We start from the raw sequence: 22,998 nt of genomic DNA on the forward strand, positions 1-22,998 counted from the left end.
TTTTCATATTTATTTACCACCATCTGGTACTTTTTCAATATCAAAAGTCCCTCGTGCCCCTGTCCCCAGGGACATAGTAAACAGCAAAAACTGGCTGACAGAGGCTTCGGGAAGCCATCTATGTCAATCGTTTGCTCCTGTCTTTTTTTGAAGTTGTGCACTCCTAAAATGTTTTAAGCCCTTGATTTTGCTTTTATATTGTACTTTCCATTAAATTAAACCATTAGTAAAACATTTTGCTAACTTGGAAATTAACATAATCAAAATCAAAAATAGAATACTCTGTGTTTTTAAAAATCCTAAAGAATAGTAATTTGCGCAAGGAAAAAACTAAGGAAGGGAACAAGTTTATTTCCCCCACTTCTTCCCACTTTAAGAATTACACAGGAGCAACAGGAGCAATAAGAGTAGAAGCGGCTTCTAACGAAAACAAAAATAGTCCGACACACACTCGTGACCACATAGGATTAAAATAATTCCAAGAGAAGATAATTTAGAAAAATGCATTTAATTATAAAAAAAAATTTTAAATAAAAAAGCAGTGGCATCAATCTGCACAGAGTTATTTAGTGATCATATCCACAGGCCGCTCTTGTAATTATATGCTAAAAATTTATGACTGTTCTCATTAACAGCGTTTTCCCTCCTAATTAGAGTGGCATCAAGAGAGTGTAATTCTTCCTAAAGTACTGCTAAAAGTATCCTAAACACAGTTTGTGCAAGTCATTTACATCACCTTTTATTTACTACCCTGTAAGCTCATAAAATATCGAACATATCTCTCCCAGTTCATGCTTCTTATTTACAATACAGAGGCTCATCTCTTGTCACAATAGGTTTGTGCATTAAAATCCCTGGGAGTAGCGGTTTCCATGGCATTTTAATAAATTCACTCTCATTATTGAAAATAAGTACACAAACACAAGCTTGTTCATATGAATGTGTCGTACCCAGAAGAATAACTCTTCCTGCAGCCTTACTGATGAGTAAAAGAATCCGCCTGTCGGTTGAATACACTCTCAGTCCTTACTGGATTATACGACCATGCATATGGATACTGCTAATACGACAATAGGCAAAGCCTGCTATGATTTTTTAAATTTCATTTAGACGAGGACAGCATACATGAGGTGATCTGGCTTTCACTCCCGTTATCTAGAATCCAGTTATTCCACATGGATATATTTTATTTATTCTCAGTCTATAAGTATTTCATAGTTCCATAGTAGTTGGCAATGGAGTTCTGACAGTTCTATATTCTTGATAGTGGACACAGTTCTGTGCACATATATCAGATAAACTGAAAAAAATGCAAATCACTTCACGTGATACAGCAGGAAGAAGTGGCATGCTACTGTCTGGACAAATGATTCAAAGAGGTGAATATTAACATTCAACAGTGACAGGAACACTGTTGAATTCAGTCTGAGTTAAGATGTACTGTTTTCACAAGTTGCCACACCTGGTATTTGTTATCTTTTAGGTTAAAAAGCAAACTTAAGTGGTGAAAGGCAGCTGTGAGGAGGAGAGAACGTTGAGAAAGCATGGATTACTGTATACAAGATTTTAAGAGAAAAAAATACAAGGGAAAAAGAGTATATTTTCATATTAAAAAAACTATGTCACATCTAGGCACATTTCACAGAGTATATGAAAATAGCCTAGAAGCTAATTAAGTCCCTTCCCTCTCACTCCAGAGATATTTGTTTTCTAATAATACTACTAATAATAATTAACATAATTCTGGCAGCAGCACAAATCTATAACGTTTTAAGGCTTGAGTGTCACTATTCAACAGCCGGGTACATTTGAATAATAAGTGTCCTGCCATTTCCTTCATGTATCAACACTCTTGACCCAGGGAGGGTTATTAAGGAAGTCCTGGTGGCTGTCTGCCGCTGGAGTCTTCTAGGATGGCTTCGACTTTATGACCCACTCAGCATTTGGGTTGAGCTGATATAAGTCCTTCATGTGAGTGTCGTCATCGAGGCAGCGTTCCCCTATAAAGAGATGCAGCATCAGTTCCACACAGTGGGGAAACTGGGATGCAATTCTCAACTTAAGCCTAATGGTTTAATTCTGAAGTCTTACACTTCAAAATCTTTCCCATCCTTTCCCATCTCCCATCATATTATAAGACTTGCCCAAAATATTGAAAAAGCCAATTTAGTAGTCTTTCTCTAAATGAAGAGTTTTCAAATTAATTTAGGAAGTTGAAAATACTTTGTATGATAGGCTTTAAATAGCTCTTAAAAGCTTATTCACTTTTATCAAGTGTGGCAGCAGTTTTGCATCCACGTAAGTAAGAAACCACACTTAATTCCCAATAACTAACAGTAAAATGCAAAATCAAATATATTAATATTTAAATAATCTTTACTAATAGGGTTAATGAGTCTAGGTTTCTAATGGAGTTGGGATTTATTCAAATTTTAAGAATGAGCCTCCACATTCCTGTATTCAACTTTCAATATTTATCAGCATTTTTAAGTTCCAGAAAAAAAATCTATAAAACTTATCTTAAAATATTTTAAATTACTATTTTGAGTTAAATAGCATTTCATTTATTTGTTAATAATTTCACCTGTACCATCTGCAAGGTCAAAAAAAGGGGGGAAGTTAATTTCAAATTTTAATAAAGAGATGAGTACAATCCACCGCTAACTACAAGTGGGCAAATAAAATATGACATAGTCAAAGATAACCCATGCTTTTGTATCAAGTATCCTATTTCTATTGCCTAAGTTACCAATGTGTTTGTGTGTGTGTGTGTGTGTGTGTGTGTGTGTATTATTTAGTAGGAAATCAACAGGCAAAAATAACTTCTGCTTTCACTAAAAATATCTAGTACTAATACCATAATAAAAGTGTTATCTTGGTCTTAAATAAGCTCAACCACTTCCTTTATTAAGATGTGACATAAGCATATAAAAAATAAAGAAGTTTAGAAAAACTTCATTAACCATTCTAGAAGTGATTCTTATTTCAGGGCACTTGCCTTTTCTGAGACTCAACACAGATAGGCATTTCTAAGACGAAGCTCAAACAGAGCCTGAAGAGAAAGGTCAGACCACTAAATGGATCCACAGTATTCATCAACTATGTACAGCATGCTATATCTTACTCCTAATTTCCTTTTTTCCTCCAAAGATATAAATAATACCTATTGGCAATGTCAAATCAGCACATGGAATACAAAGAGAAAAAAATGTGCTTACCAATATTTCCTCCAACTTCATACAAAAACACTTCCCCTTTCTTGAGAGTCTGGACTATCCCACTATTAGAGACAAAACAAACTGATTAGTTGTGTCATCAGACAGCTTGCAAGTAAATCACTTTAATGTGCTTGGGGAATTCTGGCTCGTAATGGAAAATTCATAACTTAGACACACTGTAATTATCTACACATTTGTATTTTCCCATCTGTTAAATGTGCCGAATAGGTAATAAAGATGTCACACCTGTAAATTAAAATAAACAAATGGAATCATACATCTGAAGGCAAAATAATAAATCAGTATCTAAATTGGGAAAATTAAAAAGAAATGTAACAATATTTTAGCTGCCAATAAAATTATTAATTTGATCATCTACTTTGTATAGGGGCCAAAAAGGTCCTCACAGAACTATAAAAAGAAATGGTCCCATGTCTGTTTTCACATTGCATTTACTCACTAAGCATTTATCATGGATTTGCTGTGCTGACAACTCTAATAGTACACAGGATGAATGTGAAGAACACAACATGGTTCAGAACCGTCCCTGGGTTGGCCATCCGAATATGGAAGGTACACACATTCAAAGGAGAAGCAAATACTCATTGTGAAGACTTGACACGTAGGAGACACTTACAGGTTTATCCTCGTCAAAGAATAAACTCTTCCAGAATATTAGCTTCCAATAATAAAAATTGGTAAAATTGAATGGTTTGCAAAACTCTGTGTACAAATTACCTGGGAAACGTGCTAAAAAATCAGATCTAGGGCTCTAGAAACTCTGATTTAATACATCTAGATGAAACCTAAGAATCTGCTTTTGAAACGCTTTATAGTGGATTCTGATGTATGGAAAGGTCTGTGAACCACTGACAGATGGCCCTGAAGATGCACTCCCTGGAATTGAGAAGAGAAAACCAGGTCTGACTTTTATTCAAACTGTTATGAAAAATACGGTACGGGAGAAGCTTTCTTAACCAACCATTTAATGACTCATCTTTGGTTATTCAATTCTATTTACTCTGCTCTCTGCAGCACACTAGACGCTCAGGGCTATAGACGTCCTCAGCCTAGGATCCACCTGCTAAGCGTTTCTTAACCAAGAGACAACTCGCTTTGTTTCCAAACTGGTGAAAAAGATGCTTCCAAAAGATGCTTATCTTGCAAATAATTTAATTATTATTATTTATTTATAATATAGTACATAACCTGATAAACTATGAATAAAAGAAGAGGCGTTATTTCTATGAAAACCAAGTTGAATATTTGGGGAGACTTGATAGAAAAAAAAATCTAGTCAGATATTGCTCTCAGATTGCTTCTCCAGTATCACCACTCTTGTTCCATTTCAAAGAACCCTTAAGTGGATTTCCTGGTATATACAAGCTTTCGTGTAATGCTAGTCAACAAATCCATGATTAAAGAAAAGGCAACAGCCTTTATCAAAGACTGGTGAATGAATGGGCAATTTATTGTACATTTATTTTATGCTATTCACGTGTTCTTGGCTTCAGTAGAGAAAGCAGGGGAGGAAAAGGATGAGCAAGTAGGGTTTCCAACTGCCCTACACAGGTGGAATGCAAACGGCAGGAGGAGGGGAAAGTGGTGGAAGAAAATATGCACATAAACATTTATTAAGAATTTCACTTATTAGATGGCCCAGACAGTGCTGTGTGCTTCATGGTCGCTTTCCCTGCTAATTATCACAAGACTATAATGTAGATCCTATTATGGTCCATTTCTACAGATGAGGAACTTGAGACTTAAAGAGATTATAAAAACTGGCCTAAGATGAAACAGGAAAAGCTGGCATTTGGATCCACGTCATTTGCCCCCAGCATCCCCAAGCATAAGGAAAGGGGCTGAGGATTGGGGGGAAAAGGAGGCAAATGGAGACCGAAGTTCACCAGACTTCCCTCTAGGTGGAGCAGAATGGGGAGAAGGGAAGAGGCAGAAGAAGAACCCTGCTTCCGGGGGCGGCAAATGATTATTTAATAAAAGCACCACAAGCAGAAAATCCAAATATGCAGATGACAACTGTCCCAAAGCTGGTGCTTTCTATGAGAATATGCCTAGTACTGTCACGCTATACCCTAAATGTACAACTAAACTGCACAACTTCATAGTCACATCTTGTGTTATCAGCAAGCAGAGGAACAAAAGTACAGACTAAATCATCACTTGGGTCCTGAAATTAAATGCTGTGTAAATTAACCGTGGCTAGCCCGGAAGTCTGGCCAGATCTTCAGCTACACACTCTGAGAGAGGATGGGAAGCCGTCCCTGGGAGGAAGAACGGCAAGAGTTGGTATCTACTAAGTCACAGCAGGGAGCAGAGAGGAAGTGGACTGACTTCACGTTGAAGTAGAGAGATACTTTAGGGAGCAAAAACATCCAAGAAATTCCAACTGCTCCCGGGACTTAATCCTGAGAAATCCCAGCCACTCTCAGACTACACCAACGGCCCCAGATCCCTGATGGTCTCTAGAGTCTCTGGCCAGTATGGAGAGTGGCTAAAGGACTGCTTTTGAAGGCAGAAATCACAGATTTAGAATTCAGCTCCACCATCTATGAAATGTGTGATCACGCAAAGTCTCGGTTTTCTTATCAGTGAAACAGAAGCAGTATTAGCACTTCCTTCAGAGTGCTGTTGAGAGGGAAGTTCAAGCTGGCTACTGAAAGCCCAGAGATTACCCAGAAGGCTGGGTTTTATTTCATCACCATCTTTTAACTGCCCAGGCTCATCTCTTCTCCCTCTGTATAAACCCTGAGGGAAGATACTTTAAAATATATTTTTATTCCCCTCCCAACATCTAGCAGACGGCCTTAAAGAGAACAGAGACATATTACACACTTGTGGTACTGTATTGAAATTGGAGAGGTTTTGACAGAAAACTTCACTGAAGTCCTTGAATGTTAGAATGAGGAGATTAACTTCTACAGGAAACTAAAACAGAGTATTCATAAGCTAAGATGCCAATGCCTCTGTCTTTTTAAAAACAAAATTTAGATTACTTTGTTTCAATGAGTGGAAATGAGGGAGGAAAGCACTAAAAATACAATTTTAGCTAAAAATAAGAATTCAAAGGACAAAAACTGAAAACCCAATACACTTGTTGGAACCTCTAAAATTCAAGGAAAGATAACGCAAAATGTCTTGGAAAATGTTATCTTCTAATATCATCCGAGGGACGCCAATGGTGTCAAAGGACTCCTCCTGCCCCGTCAGCCGCGGCACAGAGAAGGCTTGGTCACCCCTACGAGGACTGTGTGCTCTATCCTGGAGACTTCAGAGCTCAAGGGACTGGCTCTCCCCTCTCCAATCTTTATACCTTCTGTTTCTAAATTTAAGCCTGTCTTTTCATTCATTATATTTCATAGAAAAAGTTGTATCTTTTATTTGTTTATTTTAATCACACTGTATCCTAATTAGTGATTTTCCTAACAGCCTACACACAGTAATTAAGCTCCAATTAGCATATTCTGGAAAGAATATTGAGTGGTCCCCTGTGCCAAGCCCACTGCAGGCAGAGTACAGGAATGCTCAGACTTCCTGCTTCACACAGGCTCCATTTAAACACAGACCACACCGAATGAACCGACTCATTGCGACAGTCTCATTGTTAGGTTTCCTCTTCTTTTCTGCTGGGAAGACAAAATTTTTAAGCACTTCACACCACCCATAGTTATTAAAACAACGTGGAGGAGGGGAGAGAAAGAGAGAGAGAGCATGCAAGTGAGTTACACTCCAGAATAATTCAAACAAAACAGGCCTCTACCTTTCTTGGCTGAGAAACCTGGCAAGTACATCACTGGCTTTTAGTTCTTCAGTTAGCTGTATTGCCATGGAAACTTTCGAAAGATGGGGAGCCTGCACTCGAATCACTCCCTGAGGAACGTCAGCCTGCAAAGCAATAATGACACTGGAACAAAGCTGGCAGCAGCTGGAACATGTAACTCTGTGCAATGCATTGTATGGTAAGTGTGCTTAACTACTACGCGTTTTACTTCACCACATAAAAACCTTAACTACTGTATAATGGAATTTGCTAAATTACATCAAACCTCAAATATCCTCTTAATGGTGATAGGGGAACTTTCTAACGCTTGTGCAGTAATGCTTAATTATTTTTAAAGATGTAAAGAATGACAGCAATAACCATTACTGCCATATTAAGTGCTGATTTCTGAGTATTATCTACTAGAGGGTGCTTCTTCATGTAGCAATTTATGAAATTGAATCAGAAAGAAGTTACTTTGTGTGCTATTGCAATGTATGCATATTAAAGATCTTCTGGCACATTCACAAAATTTCACAAAAAAATTTTGACCCTGAGAGTATTAAAAAAAAAAAAATGAAATACACTTTTCTAATACGTTTGTAGTGTGTCTGCTCCTCACGTGGCTAATGAGCTTACACTGTGACCACACACTTTGAACTTAAGATGACCAATTGTATATCCTTTGCCCAGGGATGTTAAGAATATTTTCTGTATTTGGGAGAATAGCAAGGAAAGATTTTGAGAATTGTAACATGAAAATATCAGCTACGGCATTCGAAATATTAGGCTTAATTAATTCCTAATGGTTCTGCTAAAATAAATACTAATTTATTATTTATAACCATATACACAGAACTTAGAACAAGCAGCACACACAAATTATGCTTAAAAATAACGTTTTAGACACTAATAACCTGTTTAATTCAACTAAAATTTACTAAGCATCTACTGAGTACCAGGCATTGTGCAAGGTCTACTTACCCTGCAGACAAGTCAGACACAAGTCCTTTACTGTGCACAATGTTATCTTTGTGCTCACAATATCATTTTTATGTACATGATCTTAAATTGCTTTTTTTTTAAACATAAAGCAGATATACCACAGGTGGAATTAATGTGATTTCTTTCAAAGTTCAACAAAACAACACAGCTTTAGAATCAGGCTGCATAAAAATGTAGGTGCCCCCAACAGATTTAAAATTGCTTCTCAGTAACATCTGAGATGTAGAGTGGGAATAACAAAGAAAAGAAGGGATACTGCCTAAGACCGTACAAGGGAGCATGGGATTGGGTAAGACCTCCTTGGAAGGGCTGCAACCATCTGTTTCACCTGTGGAGACCCTGCAGCGGGCCTGACACCAACCTCAGAAACCCTGCTCCCCCGCACCTGACCACTCAGGGAAGAGCCGCAGGGCACACTCCTTCCCACGCAGACAAAGCTTTCTGGCTGTCCATTCACCATCCTGCTGGGCGAGGGACTGCCTTCCTAGCATCCTTGTCTGACTTCTCTTCCTGGGGAGATTGTGTTCAACGTGATCCCCAAAGGGGGTCCCACTCCCAGCCTGGTCCCAGATGCCTCAACTCTCTCTCCATCTCTCCTATCCAGCCTGGACCCTTGGCTTCCTTCGTTGCCTTCCAATTTTGGGGGCATGCAGTTTGGCCTGATTCCTTAGTCTAGTCTCTGACCTCGACTTTGCCTCTAGGATACAAGTCTAACTTACCTTTTTCCTCAATTCTGTGACAGATTTTATTGTCATTTGTAACATTTTGGAAAATGAACGGCTTCTTACAACAGATGGGGCATTTCACATGGTTGGTACCTTTTTCCTTTCAAAGCAGTTATTAAATCAATGGTGTAGCTCATAATTCAGGGATCACGCCACGTGCACGTCTACGTTGGGTTTCATCTCTAGCTTACAGCCATCCTGCTGTGGCCATTCTGCCTGCTCGCCTGGCCTCAACTATCTATTTCCTCATAAGAGGTGGAAAAGAATAAGCTGGCCCTGACAACTCAAATGTTGGAGTGAAAACTATTACAGCAACAGTTGAAGAACTAAGTCTGTGTCTACTTGGTTAGGGAAACTACTATTGGTATTTTGGATTCTATTGGCCTATGATTATTATTATTATTATTATATAACTATATATTATATAATATAATATTACATATATAACTATATATATATATATATAAGTTATATTATGGACGGCCCTGAATGGTAAATCAGGGTTTGCAGATAACCATCTACTTTAAGCTGATTTAAAAGATAGGAAATTATGCTCGAGTCATAGGGCCAAATATCCCTACATACAGGTTTTCTTTAGTGAAAGTGACACTGAAAAAAATTGTTCATAATTACGTCTTATTCAACCCTAGAATATCAAAAAGGCAGGCAAATCTATGCCAACATTCGAAGCAAAGTAAGATGATATGATTGAGTTTTTATACACAAAACGTCCATAATAAATGACTTACAAAAGCAAAATGACCCAGAAAAATGATATATTGCCATAGAGAGTTCAGGGATGCGGCAACCTTACTCTGCCCCCTGCCTTTTCCCCCACTATTCCTTGTGGGACATTCTATTGTTGGATAAAAAAGGCCGGTCAAAGTTTGCTACACACACCCATCCTTTCCTATCTTTATGTATGTTCTGCTCCCCTTGTGCAATTTCCCCTGTTATCCATTTCAAGGCCAAGCTCAAATACTTCAGACTCTATGGAACCTTCCATAATCCACAGGGTCAAAAGGAACATCCTCCTTCCACTGACATTTCCACTGAATCCCTTTTATGATGGGGATCCTAACATACGACACCTGTATTCTACGTGTCTGAGTCACATCTGTAGCCATCCATCAGTGTTTACTGATAAAATGAATCACCCAAAAGTATTTCTCACTAAAAATGGCATGTTAATAATAGTAAAATTTCTCTAGAATAAAATAAAGTATGCCAGTGTGTATTTCCTCAATAGCAAAAAATAGTCTTAGGTACACTGTCTAAAAGAAACCAGTTAAGTTGCCTCCATCTACCACATGGTACTCCCTCTACCACTGAGAAAAGACAGGAAGGGAAGGAGGGTGGAAGAAAGGAACTGAAGATGCTACAAGGGATAATTCAGGCACTTACTCCTGCATCGAGATACCAACAGCAGCGTGCACCTGCTTGAGGATGTTACCTCTTTTCCCTCAAGGCATCTCATGAACAGCTTGAAGGCCTCTAATAACATGACCATGGCCTACACTTTCTAAGTGAGTTCAGGGATGGACTTCGGAGAGTATGGATGTGCTTCCTTATAAACACAGCACTGAGGTCAGTGTGATGTCAGGCTGCACCCAAGGGCACCACGTCTGACACAGGAATCCAGAGTCTCTCTGATAATTCGAGTTCGGAGGGAAGAGGCCCAAGGTCCAGCTGCTGTGGGCACTTGAGAGTTCCCATGTACATTCAACGTGTCAGGTAACTGCCCTACTACGGCTTTTGTGAGCAGATGGGGAGTGGCGTGGATTCAGGTTCCTGACAGCTGTGAAACTTCCCACACCCTTCCCCTCAGTGAGTAGGAGTGAAGCTAGGCCAGCTCTAGATCAGCTTTTTTTTTTTTTCTTTCTTTGGAGGAAGATTAGCCCTGAGCTAACTGCTGCCAATCCTCCTCTTTTTGCTGAGGAAGACTGGCCCTGAGCTAACATCCGTGCATATCTTCCTCTACTTTATACATGGGACTCCTGCCACAGCATGGCGTGCCAAGTGGTGCCCTGTTGGCACCCGGGACTGGAACCGGCGAACCCCAGGCCACCAAAGAGGAACATGCACACTTAACTGCTGTGCCACTGGGCCGGCCCCTGGATCAGCTTTAACCCCTCCCAAACTACTAATTGCACAATTTTGACTCATTTCACGTAGAAGTGCAAGATCAATGCCTCTAAAAAGCTTTTCATTAGGCCAACCATGGCACAAAGCACCTTCCTAGGTTGACCGGCCACATTCTCTGACAACTAAGAAACCTGTGTTCTAGCCAGGAGGGTGTGTGTGTGTGATAGGAGCAATTCTCAGAGTGTCTATTTCTGTGGTAACACATCCCATCCAAAATTCTCACAATATGAAGACAGAGTCTGACTCAGTCTGCATCTACCATGCTCTTGACTGTTGGAGAAGAAATGAGTTTAACTGGTAGATGTAACAGTTAAAGATGAAGAGTTAAAAAGTTGTCTGGAAAGTTTCTCCTCAATATATTAACAGGGGTGGACAAATGATATTTACTAAAGATGATAAACAATAAATGATGCCAAAGCTCTCATTTAAATGGTGTATGACAATTACTATTAAGTTCCAGAATCATGCTGTATCAAATACCAAGACCATTAGTAGATACACCGAGCTGCTGAGCTGTGAGTGGGCACAACACACCTGATCATTAAGACAAACGGTCTGTTCTTGAGTCATAATAATAACTGAATCTGTGAACAATATAATCTTTGTACCCTTCCTATTTCATGTTTTTTTGTCTTAGCTGTGACGCTCTCTCTCTCTCACTTTGGTGTGCTTGTGAGCTGAAGTTACGTGTTGTGCAGCAAGACTGGAAAAGAACAGTATTTGACTCACACTAATAAAATTTAGTCACAAAGGATTTTACAACTTAGAAAATGTTAGTTAATTTCTTAAGCATGCAAACACTGTCATAATAGAGAAAATGATCTCATATGGTCCTCATGTGTTTTACATAGTGACAACGTCTACTTTTTAAAATATAATTTTATTTCTTATTATTTCGTTAAGTAAACTGATATTTTCATCAGGTGTAGAGATAAACACTACATTGTTCCTATTTTTGCACTCTAGAGATTAGAAATTTAATGTCAGACCTTTAGAAGAGACATTAATTCCATCTCTTTTTTTCACTAAAAGCTAATTTAAATGTAAAGCTGACATTTCTAATGCTATAGAAAAACCTTTTATCTTCAAAAGGGCAAACTGGAAATACACCTTTCTCAAAAAAAGGCTGGATATAACACATATTTTAGAAAATTAAACAAGGACATTTTAGCAAGGTATCTTAAAGTAAAATGGCATATTTATCACCTTAGTCTGATTCGAGGTGGGCATATAGAAGGCATTCTCTATGATCGATCTGGAACCGTCTACGTTCTGATTACAATCGGGCCTCAGTTACCCAAATGTTCAAAGGTTTACCCAACACACAGATTTAGAGAATTTTAAAGAAGGGCCTGAAATAACTTCATAGTTAATAAGCACTTAACTTACAATGAAATAAGTTCTAATATTTTCCTCTTTTAATAGGGATTTTTTTTGCACTATAAAAAGAAATCAGAGAATGTCTTAAAAAGAAACAAGAATTTGTGCTTGATACTGTAATCTGATTTTCCACCTGGGTCCCCAAGTAGATCCAGACACTGTTTTCAGACCTAAAGCAGATGCTTGAAACAACACCTGCGAAGATGCTCTGCATCAGAGCTGTTAAATGAAACCAGAGATGGCATTTGAAACAGAGTGGTGACTACAGACAGGCAACCCCAGCCACGAATGACTCAGAGTCTACCCTGCACTGCTGCCAACTCCAGGATTCTTCTGGAGAAGATGACAGAAGGTGGCAGCAACAGATTTCTTTTCCATATCCAAAGCCCTAAACCTTAAAATGTTACTAGATCATTCTGGAACTTTAAGCAAGTCACATAAGCTCTCTAAAACTTTAGTTCTTCAACTGTAAACTCAGAGTGTGACACTGGGTCATCCTGAGTAAACTCTGAAGTTAACCATTTGGGAGACAGCTTTCATTCCCTCTACCAAACAGGGTAGACGTGGTGAGCAGCCCGGCTTAGTTCACAGAATCTCAGAACCTCGCTCTGTGCCCACACTCTCTCGTAAACATACAGCTTCCCTTTACTTTGAGAGGTGGGCTTGAATGACAGAAGAAAAATCATGCACATATCTAAGTCCACAATGGACCTTGAAACTGGCATGACTCAGCAATTCATAACCAGATGCTCTTCAACGCTACCCTAGATCCTTATTAGGCAGAGATGCAAACTGAGGTATTATGGCTGAAATGATAGGATGCCTGATTTCCTTAAAAATACTAAAAGGAAAAACAGTGTGGGAGACAAGACGGAATAAAATCAGAAGAATCTGCTTGATCGTTGGTGATGAGTTTATGGGGGTTTATATACAATTGTCTCTATTTTTGTGTACATTAGAAAATCCCATAATAAAATTAAATATATGTACATACACATGCATGTTACCAAATGGGGGAAAATCAACCTTACTGTTTTTATACAGTACACATGCCCAGGTCCTGCTCTGGGACATTCTGACCCAGAGGGTCCAGGGAGTGTCTCAGTTATATTTTGTTGTTGTTGTTGTTCTTTTAAGTAATACTACAGATGTTCCTATTGCATACCTCTGGTTGAACACTATTAATCTGGTCTTACCCTCTCATTTTATAGAAGAAACTGAGGTCCAGAGAGATAAAATGACTTGTCATTAATGTCTCATTGATGGCAGAGCTAGGACTATATCCTCGAGCTGCATGACTTCTGGTGTGTGATGTGGTCATGTGTATACAAGAGTGCATGGATGTGTTTGTGTATGTGCGTGTGCGTGTGTACACTATCAATCACAACTGTAAATTGAAGGCTATCAGAAAATGGTTATTTTTAATAGTGTAGAATTTTGTTATTTTTCACCAAGTGTTTCCTCCTGCTGTCATTAACAGATAAGTTTTATTAGCATTAAGAAATTCACATTTGTACCAAACAATTCATATGCTGTAGTCATTAAAAATATTTGTCTTATTAAGTAGATTGAGTGTGTCCCTTACAACCTGGTTCATGCTATTAATTTACCTAGTCAAGCATGTCTTAATACCATGAATGCCTGATTATATATAGTTAGCATTAATAGCATGCAGAGTGCTTTAAAAAATATTACCTTGATGAATTTTCATGATCTACAATCTCTCGTCTTTCATTTTTCAATCTCTGGCAACTTGGCTTCTTCTACCAACAGTCACTTGACAATGGTTTTGAAGACAGTCACGACTGACCTTTCAAATGCAAAATATAGTCGACCTCTATCCAATGTTAACCTAACTCAACCCCCTGAGCATTTGGCACTACTACCCAAGCTCTTCAACTTACGTGACTCCTCCTCCCCAGGCTTCCAAGATACTATAATCTTCAACTTTCTCTCACTTCCTATTATTTCTTGGCCTCTTTTACCAGCTGGTCTTCCAAGGCCCACTACTTAAATATTGGTGTCCCCCAAGGATTTCTTTGCCATTTAATTTTCTTACCCCATACATCCCCTTTGTGTAATAGGAACCACTCTATGGCAAACTACAATCTCTATGCTCATCACAAATGCACACCTCCAGTCTGGCCACTCCTTGAGCTTCAGCCCCATGTAGCTAACATTCATGGAGGCATGTCGACCCCAAATGTCAAAAACTGACTCATCAAAAGTCTGCTCCTTTTGCTTGATGCTCTATCTTGATGATAAAGTCACCCAAGGTAAAATCAATGAGTCATTCTAGGTTCCTCCCTCTTCCACGTGCCTCACGTCCAGTTTCCACATCTTGTGGGTCCTACTGGCTCACATTCAACACTTCTTTCCATCCCCATTGCTAGGCCTTGGCTTGGCCCAAGACTGTGCTAAAAACTATATATTAAACATATGTTATAATGGCAGTAAAACATGTTCACTCTATTAATAAATAAACCCAGAATTTGGGTATACATCCTTCTCAGAGTTTTTCTGTAATCTATAAGGAAATAGAAAATAATGGTAAATAGTCCCAGATTTAAAGCCATACAGATTTGGTTTCAAATTCCAGCTCTACCACGTCCTAGCTAGATAACCTTAAGTAAGTTATTTAAGATTGCTGATTTTCACTTTCCTGATCTGTCAAAGATGAGACAATAATATACTCCAACTAAACCACTATGAATATGAAACAAGACGATGTTTGCAAAGTGTTTAGAATCATGTCTTACCTCTGGTAAGTGTTCAAAATAATGATAATTATTACTCATTACAAATATAGCAATATACTATTCACTGATTTGCAACTTCTTTCTTCAAAATATTGTGAATATCTTCTGATGTCTCATAAATTTCCATAGCATTTCATTACATAGATATCCCATAACACATTTAACTAATCACCTCTATCCTTTTGGTTTATTTCTAATTTTGGCCAGTATAAAGAAAATGGCGATGAACTCAAGCATAACTATTTGCACGCTCATCTTATTATTTTTCCCTTTGAAGGAATTTCTGAATCCAATGAGGAACATGGTTTTCAGGACTTTGCCCCATGCCAACTGTTCTCCAGAAGGATTCTACCAATTTATATACTCCCATCAAGGCTGGAATGAGCCAGCATCTTCTGCCTAATCTCCTATCTTTCACTCCTCCAAGCTTTCCTTCACCTGCCATCATAGTAACTATTCTAAAATGCAAATATAATCACATACCTGCAGGGGTCACGACTTTCAGTGTTTCTTGTCATATACAGAACAGAAGCCCAGCTCTTCCTTGAGCCCCACTCCAGCCTTCCTCTGGCCCTGCCCCTCCCTGCACCTCACTAGCCAGGATGCCTGAATTTTCCCTCCAAACACCCTCAACCATCCCCACTTAAATATCAAATACATATCTCACACTCAACAGGCCACAAACTGAAATTGTGAACTTCCCTATTTAAGTGTCAATTCCATCCTTCCAGCTTCTCAAGCCAAAAAATTTCAAGGTATTCTTGACTTCTTTCTTTCTCTGACAGCTCATATCATTTCAATGCCAAGAAATCCCAATGGCTCTAATTTCGAAAAATATCCAGAATCCAACCACTTCGCCCCCGGCAGTGCTAACACTCTGGTCCCTCATGTGGATCACAATGTGAAATTCCTAAAGGGTCTCCTCGAGTCTATTCTCAACACAACAGCACAAGGGACTGTTTTAAAACATAGTACACATTTTCAAGTCTTTGCTCAAAACCCTGCAATGGCCCCATTTCACCCACGGTGAATCCAAATTCCTAACGATCGCCCACAAGGCCCTAGGTAATCTGGTCCCATTGTCCCTCTGATCTCATTTCATACCACTGTCCCCCTTGCTGGCTCCACTCCAGTCACAATCACTTTGCTAGTCCTCAAATATTCCAAGCAAGCGTGACTTAAGGCTTTTATACCCACTATTCCTTCTGCCTGGAATGTGCTTCCTGAGATAGACACCCAGCTCAGCAACCTGCCCTCCTTCACATCTTCACTCAAATGAATAACATCCAGACCACCCAACTTAACATTGCAAGAGGCTCCCCTCCCAATTCCCCTTTTTCTGTTCTACCAATGTTATTCTTTTTAGAGTACTTACCACATACTAACATACTATGTAATTTACTTATTATATTTATTTTTATTTATAGAGCAACAATCTTTATCTGTTTTATTCAATAATGTATTTCAAGAGCCTAGAACAGTGCCTGGACATAATAGGCACACATCAAATAGTTGTTTCACAAATGAATCAAACACCCCAGGTGCTTTCATGCTCCATAGTTTCATGCTACACATTCAAATGATTTAGAGGGAGAGTCAAGAAACAGGAACCAACAAGACAGAAACGGGGGCGGTAGGGGGCTTATCACAAAGTAGATGGTCCTCATTTCATTCAAAGGAAACAGCTGCTACTCAGATCCAAGCAATTGTTACACAGGAAAGCAGGTCCCCTATGGCACGGGGACAGGGGGATGTCCGTATGTTCAACTTGTCCAGTTAAGATAGAAGTCCAGACTTTCATGAAAAATTTCTATTTTTTAAATAAATAAATGTTTTATTTCTGATCTTCTTTTTTTTTTGGTGAGGAAGATTGTCACTGAGCTAACATCTGTGCCAATCTTCCTCTATTTTATGTGGGATGCTGCCACAGCATGGCTTGGCAAGCGGTGCTAGGTCCACGCTCAGGATCTGAACCTGCGAACACCAAGGCCACTGAAGTGGAGTGCACAAACTTAACCACTACGCCACCGGGCTGGCCCCTCATGTTAAACCTTTTAGTTTTAAAATTTTGGCAACTGATGGAAGTCTATGTAGAAACACCTGATTAGTGAGTGTTTCACCTGATTAGTTAGTGACTCACCACGTATCTATAGTATTTGACATTATCTTGTACTTTGTTGTTCTGTGTTTTCTGTGTATATTTGTTCTCCCTAATAAAATGATAGTAACTGGGAAAAAATTCTGGCAATTGACTATAATTTTTCAACGAAAGTAACAGGCTCAATGAACCTGCACTAGGGGCCAATGTCACCGACGGGCTACCGCCCTGCCAGGAAGCTTCCTCTGCTTGCAAGACCTCCCTCTCCAGTTTGCTGCCTGAATGACACTCACATGTGTTTCATATCTCAGCTCTCCTCCCCAGTGAAGCCGTTCTCATGCTCACTTCCTGTTTTGTAGCGCAGGGCACCATGGTCAGGATTCCATCACACACTTCTCCCCTCTGAGCTCAACCCTTCCTGTCCCTCTCTTAGCTCCCTGAGGGTGAGCACTAAGCCCCACCTCCCTTTGAACACCTTACAGGGACTCAGGGCTTGGCACCAAGGAGGCACTTAGCAGCATTTTGTCAAAAGAATCACTGAATTTCTCAGAAGAGAAAACCAAAACTCAGAGAGATTAAGTGACCACTAACATGATAAAACTGAGATTTAAATCTGGCTTTAAATCTCAAGGCTTAAAATGGCAATACACCTTCTAAAGAGTACAGAGATCATCTGGGACCAGCTCTCATCTAATTGACCCAAAGGACAAGCTAAAGAAACCCAAGTTAATGCTGTTTTTCTGTCCATGACAAAATTATTTAAATGTTTCATCTCCAAAAAAGTAACTTTTTAATTTTTGCCTGGGGATTTATTATTAAAGAGGTACAGCACAAATTTTGTTTCCTTAGGTACATACTGGGAGTATCACATTATAATCGCCTTACAGAAAGTCTATAAATCGCCTAAGTTAATATGAATAAGCAGGTCTACAAAACAAGAAGATACTCACATATTTATAATGGTTTTTAGAGGAAATGGAACATTCTAAATTAAACAAAAATGTATCTCAAAAATCCTTTCTAATCTATGATAATATGAAGACCTGTCTCAAAAAATATAAACATTATTTACATTTTCCTTTTATTAAATTTTGTTTTTAAAGATACTTAAAAATTGATGAAAAATGTTTAATGCCAAGAAAATGTTATTTTGTAACAGCAAGAGCTATAAATAAGTATAGGAGAATTTTTTTTTTCTACAATTATTGGATCCCTAAGTAGGCCAAAGCAGAAAAATCAGACAAAGGCAGGTAATTGCATTTCCACATTATTCCACAAGATGTCAGCATGTAACTGAATAACTTCCATGGTGGTGGGGGTGTCTCCACGGTAAATAGAACAATAGAAACCCTTTCGTTTCATGATCGTAAGTTAGATCATGAACTCACTTCATAATGTGTTTTCATGTATATTTCATTATTTTAAAGCCAGTTCTCAATATATTCTTAAAGCAGTTTGTAAATACTGATATTTATGTATTTCTTTTTTGAGGCATTTAAATTTTCTTTGTTCCAGTGTAACTCTCTCCAAATTCTTATGATCCAGTTAAGAACGTTTAAGTATTTACTCAAGCCCAGGAAGGATCCTATGTATAATACGAACATTGACCTATTTGTCCGGGTTAGTTATTTTTCCCCATTTTGCAGATGGGAAAATTGAAGAAAAAAGATCAGTGGTTCACGCAGAGGACTCTTGACTCACTAGACATTACACATTCAGTGGGCAACTGGAGTCTGCATGGAGTCCTTTGTCTGTGAGGGTGTGGGCGTGGGTGTGTGCGGTGGGGCTGGGTGTGTACTGAGACATTCTGGTCCTGTTATCTTCCTTTGTTCCCCACTAACAGCTCACATGCTGAGTCACCAACACCTGAGCAACTGTCAGTACTGATCCTCAGAGTAGCAGGAGTATAGTTACCATTGTTGATGCCTTTAATTGATAAGTAGTACCAGGACCCAGTAAGAATGTAGAAAGTCACACTACAAAAACATATCAAACTCTGTTGTATGTGTAATCTTAAAAACAATACTGAAATCTGTATTAAATATGTATCTTCAAGTTTTTCTTACATCGTTTGCAGTCTTATCTTGCTTTTCATATTTTTCTCGGTCATAAGCCATTTTCTTCAGCAATTTCTTCATGGCTTTTTTATCTTTTTTATGATTTTCGGTGTTTTGCTTCCTCACTTGGTTGACAATAAACTTAGGAATCTATGGAAAAATGAAATTAAGTTTGGGGAGGAAAAAGAAGTGGCACCATTTTACACTATGGAAATAATTTTTTATTTCTTAAATTTGGGGAGAAGTAAAGGTTTTCTCTATTTGATAAGATTATGCCATTTTACATGCACCATTCATTAAATTTGGGGAAAAAAATGCATCGTATTACTCATTCACCTTGTGTACAGAGCATCCACATGATGCAATTTACCACCCATTGTATAAGGTTCGAAAAGAGGTTTGGTGAAGTTCAAGGACATAGTGGCTGTCTTCTATGTCTCGTATGCCAAGAGTGGAAACTGCCTGAGGGACTGGCATTATTGGCAATGGTCCCTTTAGCAGCCACCTATCTACAACCTAGCCTCTAGCTAACCTATAGTTAATAACCAGCCAGCCTCTCTTGTCAAAAGAGAAACTCGCCAATAAATAAGAGCTGACAGGTATCTAGCAATGATCCAGGAAAAACTGAGCCTCAGAAATTACATTAGCAAAAAAAATTTTAGACGTTATCAAATGGAAACCATGAAATAATGTTATTTTAAAACTTAAGATTTAATCAACGGACATTAATTTTTTTAAATTAATTTGAAATCACCCCAATCAGTTACTTTTTTATAGAGAGTATAACAACAAAAAGACTTCAGACTCTAGATATCATCACTCATTAACAGAGCTTAAAAACGTATACTTACTGTCCATAGAAGTTTTTGATACTTAATCAATAAGTGCATGATATTAGCTGTCCCAGCTGCCATTACAAATTCTTGCTGTTCGCTGGACTTCAAACCCAATGTGTGACACATGAAGAGGTTCGGGGCCATGACCATTGCTACATTCATGGCTGTCATCTTATTTTTCTCTTTACTGTCTATGACTCTTTGGAGAAATTCAAGCAAGGCCTGAAACAGAAAAGACTCTGAGGTTTGTGTTGTACACGAAGATAGATTAAAGCACTGTAACATGTGGGATTTTTCTTTAGTTAAAAAAATAAGTTGTACATAACATCAGTCAGCTAGCCACATCCAACAGGCGTTGTCATTAAGGCTTCTCCATTTGGTTCACACACCCTGAGGTGGTTCCTGGTTTTACTAAGGACTATGGCACCGGATGGGAAAGAAGGCCTAGAGGACCCACATATGAGCTGGGTGGTGGGGAGAGGAATGGAGAAGTGTCAGCCCTCTAGCCTACTGGAGACTTGGAGCCCAGAAAAGCAGTTTAAAATATCATAAGATATTCACTTGCTTCAGGAAGTGCTGTACTTTTATCTCAAGGAATTTAAAAAAAAAGGTGCTCTTAAAAAAGCTCATTCAACCTCAGGCTATTGCTTTAAGGCACTCAACAGCTGGCTGAGAAGAAATCTAAAAAGAATGGAGATTGTGATGGGGAGGCAGGGAGAATGAAGAAAGACCAAAGAGAAGAGAATTTTTAAAAAATGAATGAAGGATGTACGAATGAATCAAAGAAAGAAAAGGACCTTTTCACCAAAAATGGCTAAATTATGCTCAGTTTGACATCGCCCACTTCCCACCTCTATTGCCAGCAGGTGAGTGTCCTCTGTGCTTATGTTCCACAAAAGCCACAGCAGCTTAGATCACCCTCCCCTGGCAGGGCTTAAGGCTCTAAGTTCTTCTTTTGCCTTCTTTCGTAAAGTAATTTTGGTCTAGAACAATAATAACAATAACTGCACAGCTATTCCATGTTCTCTATGGGGGAGGCATAGCTTTAAGTACATCATAGAGATCATCTCACTTACTCCTTATTGGAGCTAGAGAGATGCTGTAATTATCCCAATTTTACAGATGAGAAAACAATGTCTAAGAGAACGTAAGTAATTTACCAGAGGTCATATAGCAGGCAAATGGTGGAGAAGGAATTTAATTACAGGTCTCTCTGGGTTTTGTTTCTGAACTCTTAACTACTAAGAGTCATGTATTCACGTTTAGCCTAAAATCTCTACCTGAAAAAGGTCAAGTAAACTATACCAAAATGGGGGAAAAAAAAAACCCAAAAACACTGGATTCATCTCTCATAGAATTTCAGATAAAAAAAAAAATTCCTGTAAGTGCTAACAGGTTGATCTTAAATCAAGCTTAGCTGCTATATGGACCTCAAAAATTTGAAACAAACTAAAGGCATAGCCTTAATATCTATCAATGAAATTTATGTATCTAATTTCTGATACAGTACTCAGAAAGTTAAATTGTAATCCAAGCATAAGGTTATACAGAAACAGTATCTTCTCAAATGAGGACAAAAGATTAATTAGTGAGGTTTGGAAAAAATATTTAATTTTGTTCCAGAGACCAGAATAATTATTCAGGGACCAGTGTATCTCTTCCTTTATGAGCATAAATTATAGAGATTAGGTAATAAGCCACTTTAATTGTGGTGTGCATATGCAGTAAGATTATTCAAAATATTACTAGCAGAATATTAGAATGTGTGAGGGTAGATATGAGATTAACAAAAGGTTAGCCCAGCCTTGCTGAAAGAACTTCATCTCCAGATATATTTTCTCTTCATGTGAACTGTAAGAACCGTCCTCTTAAAAAAGTATCTAGGGGCCGGCTCCTTGGCCGAGTGGTTAAATTCGCGCGCTCCGATGCGGCGGCCAGGGGTTTGGATCCTGCGCGTGGACATGGCACCGCTCGTCAGGCCAGTTTGAGGTGGCGCCCCACATCCCACAACTAGAAGAACGTGCAACTAATGATATACAACTGTGTATGGGGTGGGGGTTGGGGAGATGAAGCAGGAAAAAAAAAAAGATTGGCAACAGTGGTTAGCCCAGGTGCCAATCTTTGGGGAAAAAAAAAAGTATCTATCACCATTCTGGTATCATATGAGTATCACTGGATCCACTCTCTGAAAATCCAGTTTGAGTCCCAGCACAGTCAGTTATTAGCTATGTGTGATCTTGGGGTAAACCTTTTAACCTCTCTGCTCTTTAAAGTCTTCTCATTCATAAAGTAAGAATACTAATCTCTTAGCCTGCTAGGTTTCAGCGAGACAATGTACATAACGAACTTCCTAAAATTACAGAAAGGATAAACAAATGCCAATGATTATATTAGCATGAATCCCCAGCTGATATCTTAATATCAGTCTTCATTATTCCTCCAAGTCAAAGTAGGTATGACCATCGGTCCAATAATCAAAGGTAAGAAAATCCTGGTCAAGCGGCTTGCCCAAAGACACTTGCAGCTTCAGGTTTAATCCAGGACGTGGTGTTTAACACAGTACCTCCTAACCATTAGATGTGCTGTACAAATAGTCTACACGGTCACAGACACAGTCCTCTACCTCCAAATGACAACTGAAAGTGTGGCACCAGAACTGGAAAAATTGGGGAAGTTTGGGTTAAGCTTCCTGAAACTACCTTGTGCTGGAGTTTCCCTTCTCTTTTACAGAACTACATTTAAATGGTTTATAATGGTTTATTCTCTTGTACACATGGTCTACTTGTTTCAATGTTTCTATTATTAGAATTCTTGTTTGAAACCTTCAGTAAAGCTGGCCAATTAAGCTCAAAAAGCTTAAGTAAATTAGTAAAATTACTTGTTTGCATTTTCCAATTTTTTACCCCCAAAAGTATTTCCCACCTTATTTATAAAGTTGTGCTCCCAGTAACCTCATGTGTAAAAATTAAAACTAGTCAAAACTAAAAAATATTTATT

The 22,998-nt window shown here is 38.6% G+C and overlaps 1 protein-coding gene across 8 annotated transcripts in view; it reads right to left on the reverse strand.

Annotated features, from left to right (window-relative positions):
* Window positions 1-489: 489 nt before the first annotated feature.
* ARHGAP18 (Rho GTPase activating protein 18) overlaps window positions 490-22,998 on the reverse strand; it is a 171,200-nt gene continuing 148,691 nt past the window's right edge. For all 8 annotated transcript variants that reach the window (XM_008523339.2, XM_008523341.2, XM_008523340.2 and 5 more), the window contains 5 exons: window positions 20,017-20,223; window positions 19,175-19,315; window positions 6,997-7,121; window positions 3,219-3,280; window positions 490-2,000 (listed from right to left, as the gene is read on the reverse strand). In XM_008523339.2, the coding sequence (XP_008521561.1) occupies window positions 1,909-2,000; window positions 3,219-3,280; window positions 6,997-7,121; window positions 19,175-19,315; window positions 20,017-20,223 (627 nt within the window). In that variant the 3' untranslated portion in view covers window positions 490-1,908. The remainder of the gene's footprint in view (window positions 2,001-3,218; window positions 3,281-6,996; window positions 7,122-19,174; window positions 19,316-20,016; window positions 20,224-22,998) is intronic.

The sequence above is a fragment of the Equus przewalskii genome, chromosome 9, assembly GCF_037783145.1.
Source record: "Equus przewalskii isolate Varuska chromosome 9, EquPr2, whole genome shotgun sequence".
Taxonomy (NCBI): Eukaryota; Metazoa; Chordata; class Mammalia; order Perissodactyla; family Equidae; genus Equus; species Equus przewalskii.